Below are 9,160 nucleotides of genomic sequence, written 5' to 3' on the forward strand. Positions count from 1 at the left end.
AGAGCCTTTCCTTTTTAGAACGATAGCGTGTGATCTAAGTGAAGTTTAGCTGCTGTTTCTAGCAGGTCGAGTGAACCTGTTGCATTATTAACCAATTATCTATCTATTTTTTAGAATCCCCCCACTGCCAAGCATGAAACATAAAGTATAGAAGAAAGTAAAAAAGAGAGAAATAAAAAGATTTTGACGATGCGGAAAGTCTTATAAAACCCTTATATTTCTGGCGTAAAGGCCCATCTTCGGCATTTCCAAGACTGTTTTTCTTCTGAGGATGGGCCTTTGCGCCTGAAATATAAAGGTTTTATAAAACTTTCCGCATTGTCAGAAGCTTTCTATTTCTTTTTTACCTTCTTCGATATTACAGTGCTTCAAGCGAATACAACACCCTTACAAAGTATAGAGTTAAGAATTGTTTGAAGTAACGCAAACAAGAAAATTGCTCAATATAATTATATTGAGCAATTTTCTTTGAGACTGAAAAGTTATCTAAGTAGAATTACTTCCAAACGCAGTCTCGTGATATACATATATATATAGTCTACAATATATATTAGTATTCGTTTTTTCCCTCTTTGTTCGTTGAATTTTATTTGTATTAACATCATAAATACACGCACCGGGCATATACAGGTTATATATATAGGAAGGAATGTTGAAAAATTTCTGCTTTGGGTAAAGAAAATATTGGAGAATCAATTAATTATAATTTTATTCAACACACTCAGATTCACACACTTATTGCAGCGGCCCTTTAGTTTTCCTAAGTCCTGTAAAAAAACTCGGAAGGACGGGCCTCTAACCAGGCCTTTCGAGACACCCTTAAAACCAGGAACTTTTCGGCACCTCATCATATACATGCTGATATTTCTTATATCTTGAATATAAACACCAATGCTTCGTTTAACAATTTTCCTTTTTTTACCTCCAGCAAAAACTTAGTTTTAAGAAAAGGAAGGTAAGCAAAAACAAAAAAAAAAAAAAGGGAAGAAAAAGTTTTGTAAAAATAAGTTATTTTCATCATTAAAAGAAATACACATTTATTTGAAATATAGTATAGCAGCAATGCCTCTACATATATATATCAAAATTTCCTTTGACCAAAAGTATAAGTAATTCGAACACACACGCACACACATACACATACATACATGCATATATATATGCATATACATACATATATATAGAGAGAGAGAGAGGGGGGGAAGGGGAGAAAGAGAGAGCGAAAGAGAGAGAGAGAGCGAAAGAGAGAGAGAGAGAGAGAGAGAGAGACTTTCTTTATGTAACAGAAATCGAAACACTAAGAAATAAATCTGATGCAATTGGCTCCATTAGACATAGGAGTCAAACTCAAGGCCTGCAGGCCAAATCTGGCCTAACACAATTATATCCGGACCGCGAGAGAATTTTAGGCAAATATTTTTTAATGGCACCGACGATATGATGTGCAAACCACAAGTTCCCCAGTTTAGCAGCCTTGTCGAACAAAAGGCTGCCTGAGAATATTTCCGCGTCGATCAGCACAAGTTAGAATGAAAGTTGTGTAGTACGTGGATGTTCGTGATTACAGTAACCTAGTAACGTCCTGTTGCTCGTTTTGGATTGGCGCATAAGAGATGAAAGTAGTGTAGTGCCTGGATATTGCATCACTTCTTCCCGCTTATGCCATACCAATCAAGCGTCTATCGGTAGATGCATAGTCTTAATTTTAGATCAAAGCTGGCTGTTAAAATGGCCAAGATAAAAGTTGATTCTGAAAACAGAGCCTTTCAAAGCCGCTGGAAGGCGGTAAACCTGCGTGTCTAATTAATGGAGATAATGTGGCTGTGATCAAAGAATATAATCTAAGACGGCACAACGAGACTAATCATCAAGACAAATCGAAAAACTTGAATACAGAATAAAAGCTAGAGAAGGTAGAATAATTGCAGAGGAATCTAACATCACAGCAGACGTTTTTCTCCAAAGCAAAATCGAAAAGTGAAGTTGCTGTAAAAGCAAGTTTTATTGTGGTAGAGAAGATCGCCAAATCAGCCCGACTATTTACTGAGGGAGATCTTCTGAAGAATTGCATGACGTCTTGTGTCCAGACAAAAAGCAGATGTTTGCAAATGTAAGCCTTAGCGGAAATACAATAGCTGATCGAGTTTGTGAGAAGGCCACTGATGTGAAAACACAGCTGATCGAAAAATGTAGAGACTTTGTTGCATACTCTCTTGCTGTCGATGAAAGCAATGATACGACTGACACTGCACAGCTCGCCATCTTCGTCCGTGGAGTGGTCTCCAGTTTAAATGTTACAGAAGAAATATTGGACATGAAATCTCTGCATGAGACAACAACAAGAAAAGACACTTTTGACAACGTATGTCGAAGTGTAACTGACATGAAGCTGCCTTGGGGAAAACCTGTTGGACTTACAATAAATGGAGCACCGGCGATGTGCGGCGAAAAAAGTGGACTAGTAGGAAGGATGCAGTTAAAGATGCAGGAGGACTGTACTGGTGAGTTGATAGCATACCACTGCATCATAAACCAAGGATCGCTGTGTGGTAAAGTCCTCAACATGGAACATGTAATGAGCACTGTAACACAAACCGTCAAGTTTATCAGAGTCAAAGGCTTAAATTTGTTCTAATATAGGCACAAGACCAAAAATTCTGGAGGAGGAGGAGGAGGAGGTTGGTTAACTTAATCCTAATAATTGACCGGGTTTGTATTTTATCGTTCCCCCCGGGTTGGAAGGTAAAGCTGACCTAAGCAGAACAAACACTGCAAGATACTTTAACATTGATGCCAATCCATCATCCTTAATAAAGTAATATAAAAGCTATTTTTAATATAGGTACAAGGGTGCAAGGCGACGATCTGGCAGAATCGTTAGCACGCCGGGCAAAATGCTTAGCTGCATTTCAATAGTCTTTACGTTCTGGGTTCACATTCCGTTGAGGTTGATGTTGCCTTTTATCCTTTCGGGGTCGGTAAAATAAGTACCAGTTGAGAACTGGAGTCAATGTAATCGACTTAACCTCTCCACGAAATTGCTGGCTTTGTGCCAAAATTTGAAACCAATATTATTATTTATACAAAGCGGAGAGCTGGCAGAATCGTTAGCCCGCCAGGTAAAATGTGTGGCAGCATGTCGTCCCTCTTTGCGTTCTGAGTTCAAATTCCTCCGAGATCGACTTTGCTTTTCATTCTTTCGGACTGTGTTAAAGTTTGAAACCACCACATGTACAAGGTTAAAAATATAGATATTAGTGACAAATTTTATTGCAAGGCAGGTAAGCACTGAGATCGACTTTACGTTCTGTGTTCAAATTCTTCCGAGATCGTTAAAGCGTCGAACATAAATCTTTATGTTCTGAGTTCAAGTCCAGGCCGAGATAACCTTTGCGTTTCATCTTTCCAAAGTCAATCAAATGAAGTACCTGTCAAATACAGGAATCGATTTATATTCTTATAATGCATCCTAGATGCTAATCGAATAAGAGAAGACAACTGATGAATGCGTATTAGAGGTGTATCGGATTACATTAACTAATGTGACCTTTTTATCATTTAAGACGGATGGACTATTATTTGAGGATGGTTTGCCTGCTATTTCTCGCAGCCAAGCGACTACATAGGAGCACACTTGTTGGTTCACTCTAATGTTATTCAATCGCCGGTTAGCCTTGGTTTTCTTTTAGTTTAATCGATTCCCATCTAGGATACATTATGGGCATATAAATCGCCTCAGTACTTGCTTGACTATACTTTGTTTTGTAAACCCCAGGGAAATGTGGTGAAATGTGAACTCAGGACGTAAAGGATCGTACGTAACAATATACTGCAGCGCATTTCTCTTAACGTACTAACGAATCTGCCAATTCACAAAAGCAGACCTATGTATTGTCCAATATATACCCGCCCTTTCTTTTTTCTAATAACGACAAGATTAAATCTGAGGGAGGTATATATGGCTGATATTTCTAGCATTCCAAGAAGCCTATTAAAGCTACTTGAAGTAGCCGTAGTTTCTTTAGACTCGTTTTTTGTTGTTTTTTAAATATTGTTAAACCAGATTTCCAACGTTTCTTCCATTCCGTCATTCTAATGTATTATGTATTGCGTAAACGTACCTATATGTATGTATGTATGTATGTATGTATGTATGTATGTATGCACACGTATATATATATATATATATATATATATATATATAACGTGTGTGCATACAATTAAACCTTGGGAGAGGCATTATGCCGGCAAAAAACACACACACTGGTTCAGTCCTTTATTTATAAACAGTATTTAGTTTTTTGTTAAATCATTTCATTGCACTCTTGCAATCTCTTCAGTAACTTGTCTCTCCACTTCCATTTATATGTATGTATACACACGTATCCACATCAAGAATCTTGCACACGAAATACACATACGAAGTGTGTGCATACGTGTGGACGCTTAATTTTATGAGTATATGCTCTTTTAAGACCAGGGCGTTCACCACCCGTTAGACAACTTCATGGCCGAGGGATTCCCACTATACATGTGCCAATCACTTTCAAATACTTTACATACGTATTCATACACGCGCGTGCGTGTGTGAATTTAAGCCTATAATAATGACGCGAAAAGACATCCACCATCTTTCATCTGACGTAGCTTTTCAACACAATAATAACCAAACGTTGTTAGAATATTAGAATGACAACGATATTGTTCAACTTGAAAACAGTTAAAGAAGCGAGGGAAATTCCCACATCATTAAATATATTAAAGAAATACTTATAATAGTTACTCGGACCGTTGCTTTCGGCAATACTTCAAAAGGACGAAGACTCCGCTTAAGGTTTTATAGAATTCTACTCTTCGCTCCAGTCATGTGAATTACAATGTATAATTGAGCCTATTAATGGCTAATGGACGACTGTGTCACAAGTGATCCTAGCGTGTCTAGTAGTTCGAACGAAGTAATTTTGGTACTGGCTACTTTTCATTATTATTTCCAAAAGCGCTTAAGGCAGCGAGCTGGCAGAATCGTTAGCACGTCAGGGGAAAAATACTTAGCGGCATTTCGTCCGTCTTTATGTTCTGGGTTCAAACTCCTCTGAGATCGACTTCACTTTTCATGCTTTCGGAGTCGATACAATAAGTACCAGTTGAGCACTGGAGTCGAAGTAATCAATCGACTTTATCCCATCCCCCGGCCTTATTGCTAATATTTGAAATCAGTATCCCAAAAACATAGCCTGACACGTGGAATCTGTGAGTTGGAGATGTAGAATGATAAATCGTTTGGGGTACATGAAATTAAATTCACAGTTCTCAAATGTATTGGCCATTGCTCCTCTCACTCCATTTCATCTCGAATAACATTGATTAGTTGCTATACTGTCTATGAAGTTTGGTCTGACGTGGAGTGGTCATCAGTAGCTTAGGTAAAATAGGGTTACTTGAAAATTAAGAATTCTTGATCTGAGTTTTTACCGGAAGAGCTTGTTAAAAGAATGGCTACAATAGACCTAACTACAATTCTTAAGTTATCTCTAACACTTATGATAGATTGATATGCTTCAGATCAGTTTCTTGTCCCTACTTTCGCGAATATGAAACGTTATGGGAGCCTTGTAAATCTCCGAAATCCTACGTATTTTCTTGTTATTTTCTTACCCGAAGGTAAAAATACAAAACGAACAAATTTTCAATACTTTCTTTCTTCATAGATGACCACAATTTTCTTTCAAACAATCTTTGTAAACAACCCAGAAATAACGTATCTTAAGACTTGGGCTTTCGATGCTCTTTTACAAGTTCTTGTTTTACTTATAGGACTGTGGCTATGCTGGGGCATCCCCTTAAAACGTTCACTCGAACAGATTGTCCCAAGCGCTTATTTTTATGTCTGGTTATTATTTTATCGCTCTTTTTTTTTTTTTATACCGAACTGCAGTTCGAATTAATCTGAGTTTTCTTTCTAACACACACACACATCAAAAGTTTGCATCATTCACGTGTGAGGTAGTTGCCACACACAAAAAAAATTAGACAGATTCTTCTATTTTGGCTAAACCAATGTGTAAAATAGGCATAAAATGATGGTGGAGCGCGTGTGTGAAAAGCTGATAGTTTCCTCAAAAACTGAGACCTTTCACTAGAAGCTTATCTCGTCTCTAGATCAGCATTAGTTTTATATACCTTGCCCCTTATAATCACAGAGATATCATTTACGTTGGTGCTGTGATGTGAACCAAAGAGATATATAACCACAGAGTATTCCAGATAGGGAAGTAATCCGTATTTTCACTGAGACAACAGGACTGGTATTTACTTACGAAGCATGACAAACCCCTGCAGAATTTGGAGTTAGAACGTGGAGAGAGAGAGAGAGAGAGAGAGAGAGAGAGAGAGAGAGAGAGCGAGAAAGAGAGAGAGAAAGCGAGAGAGAGAGAGAGAGAGTGTGTGAGAGAGAGAAGGTAGTATTAACTCATTCTGCCTGAATCTTCGTTTTTTTATTGACTTTCAAAGGATTAGAGAATATATTCCATCGACTTGACCTTGTATATTACTGGTACTTATTTAACCCATCTTTGGAACATAAGCAGTGCACTCAACCACATCGTAATTTGAACTCGGGCAATTGAAATATTGATTTCAAATTTTAGCACAAGGCCGTCAAGATTAAATCGACCCCAGTGCTCAGCTGGTACTTATTTTATCGACCCCAAAAGGATGAAAGGCAAAGGCGACCTCGGCGAAATTTGAACTCAGATTGTAAAGACGGACGAAATGCCACTAAGCATTTTGCCTGACGTGCTGACGATTCTGCCAGATCACCGCCTCTAAGACAATTGAAATATTGAACTCTACCACATCGATGTCTAATTCATGTAGAGGCCAGTAATTTTGAAGAGATGGGTTTAGTCGATAACATCGACTTCAGTACTTGACAAGTACTTTAAATTAGTGAAAATTAAAAAATAGAAATGCAATGTCGAATTACGCGGGATTTGAACGCAAAACATTAATGAACCATAAGGCATTTTTGTCCGACTTTAACGATTTAGCCAATCCGCAAGGGGTAAAAAAAAAGTCCGCTAAAATAGAATCAGATATTTTCTGCGTCAACACTGCTACCTCAGAATTCATTTCCTATCGCAGGTGTTTAAGCTGATTTGGCTGACTTGTAGGCGTAGAAATAATAGGAAGTTGTGGCATTCATACATTATCAAAAGAAATAAGAGATGTACGAGAAAGTTACCGTCTGGAAGGTGATTAATGAGGATTTACCTCAGTCCAATTTACTCCCACGTTATACTTGAAAAGCTTCATATTTCTTTCTTAATCTCATTTTCCTCTCATTCTCCTTTCATTCTGAAGTAGCAAAATAAAAACTTTAAAAAAGTTTTGCATAACAACTTAAAACTGCCTTCTCTTCTCTTAACAATCACTTAAACGTCTGCCCTTCACTTTAATAGTAATTAAGCAATTATTTATTATTCATCGCTTTAATTAACAACACAATACTTCTTTTACAAAGTACTTATCTTTCTTTTATTTTACTACTTTCTTCTTACTATTTCTCTCTCCTTGCAGCTGTAGTCTTCTCTGTCACCCTCTCTCTCCTCATTCTCGCTTGGTCTCTGCTTTTTTCCTTTTTTTTTCTGCTCTCTCATTCCGTTTTGTTTCTCGCCAACACAATTTTATAAACATTAATCTTTTGTTTTGTTTTGCTTTTGGCCTGTCTAACTCATTCAACTCTTGTCTTTTTTATTATTTTAAACTTTTCTTTTCGTCACTTTCTTAATTCTCTCATTCATTTTTCTTTCCTAATTCTCTCCCTCGCTGTCTTTCTCTGTCGGCCTAAGGGCTATCCCAGAGTTCTCAGCAACAGGCATCAGTGGCTGTGAAGCGAAGATGGCGTACGGAGGTGGCTCGTTTGAATGGAACACAACGGTAGTTGACGACAGCTGTGGCCGTGTCGCCGGCTGTGGGGTTAGAGGCAGCAGCAATAATAACAACACTACAACTTGGAGAGGTTACCGCTCGTCTTTTTCTACTAGCGCGTTACTGGCATCAGAAGACGAGGAAGTTGCGGTAACGCTAGATCAAGAAGCTGGTGGTGCAGGGGACGTGACAGCAAATAAATCAACAACTCTAACGCCTGTTCGGTCGTCTCGTTCTTCATGCCTTTCTTCTCCTCCTCCCCGTTCTTTTGCTTCTGAAACTAGTAATTTCATGAATAAGAAATCGTCTTCTCAAAGCAGCCAGGAAACAAATTACTATTTTCCTTCTTTTTGCTCTTCCTTTCTCTCTTTGTTCAGGTCACCTGCTGTTTCAGGTAGGCCTAGTTTTTCTCATAACACTATGTTTTGGTTGATATCAATCGGATTATTACTATTAGCTTCGGAGCGATTGTTGGTGTCCGGACAGCGACCCTACGAACCTACGAGAAGCCGTCGACCACCCACTTCTCAGAGAGGACGAAGCGATGATGAAGACGGTTCCGTATCTTGCTACGACAATCGGGGTCGGGCTAGGAAATGTACTCCGGATTTTGAGAATGCCGCCTTCTCCTTGCCGGTAGAGGCGACCAACATATGCGGTATGGAAGGCCCGCAGGTCTATTGCTTACAAGTCGGGGTACGGGATGCCTCCAAATCCTGTCACTATTGCGATGCCAGGCATACCCAGTTTGATCATTCCCCGCATCTGATGACGGATTACGAGGGACAGGGAAACTGGACTTGGTGGCAGAGTGAGACTATGTTGAAGGACGTCCAATATCCAAATTCTGTCAATCTCACCTTACATCTCAGTAAGTTCCATTTTATTTTACCTTTAGAGCCCTAACTTCCTCGTTCTCCCACACCGTGTGTCCGAGTGTGTGTGTGTGTGTGTGTGTGTGTGTATATATAATTCATAACAAATGCTTCCCTCTTACCTGCATAAAAAAACCCTTTCAGTTTAGCTATTTTTTGCAGACTTTTTTTCGACTGATTTAATATAGCTAAATGATCTTAACAAAACGCCAAAGGAAATTCTGCTTTTATTCTTATGTAAGAAAAACTGTTTTTTCCTTTTTTTTTTTGCAAAGTAAAACAAAGAAATTCCGATAACATTTTATAAAGCAATTTATTAACTTACACTTCGTAGTTTTATTTATGATCAGATCGGA

The 9,160-nt window shown here is 38.4% G+C and overlaps 1 protein-coding gene and 1 long non-coding RNA gene across 2 annotated transcripts in view; one reads left to right on the plus strand and one right to left on the minus strand.

Moving 5' to 3' along the window:
• The window catches only part of LOC128247640 (uncharacterized), a 30,529-nt gene extending 22,867 nt beyond the window's left edge, over window positions 1-7,662 (minus strand). The window contains exon 1 of the long non-coding RNA XR_008264014.1: window positions 7,244-7,662. This is a non-coding gene — a long non-coding RNA (uncharacterized LOC128247640). The remainder of the gene's footprint in view (window positions 1-7,243) is intronic.
• A 42-nt stretch (window positions 7,663-7,704) lies between these two features.
• The window catches only part of LOC106882600 (laminin subunit gamma-1), a 193,927-nt gene continuing 192,471 nt past the window's right edge, over window positions 7,705-9,160 (plus strand). The window contains exon 1 of the mRNA XM_052977280.1: window positions 7,705-8,800. Within this exon, the coding sequence (XP_052833240.1) occupies window positions 7,900-8,800 (901 nt within the window). The 5' untranslated portion in view covers window positions 7,705-7,899. The remainder of the gene's footprint in view (window positions 8,801-9,160) is intronic.

The sequence above is a fragment of the Octopus bimaculoides genome, chromosome 1 (assembly GCF_001194135.2).
Source record: "Octopus bimaculoides isolate UCB-OBI-ISO-001 chromosome 1, ASM119413v2, whole genome shotgun sequence".
In the NCBI taxonomy this organism is placed as follows: Eukaryota; Metazoa; Mollusca; class Cephalopoda; order Octopoda; family Octopodidae; genus Octopus; species Octopus bimaculoides.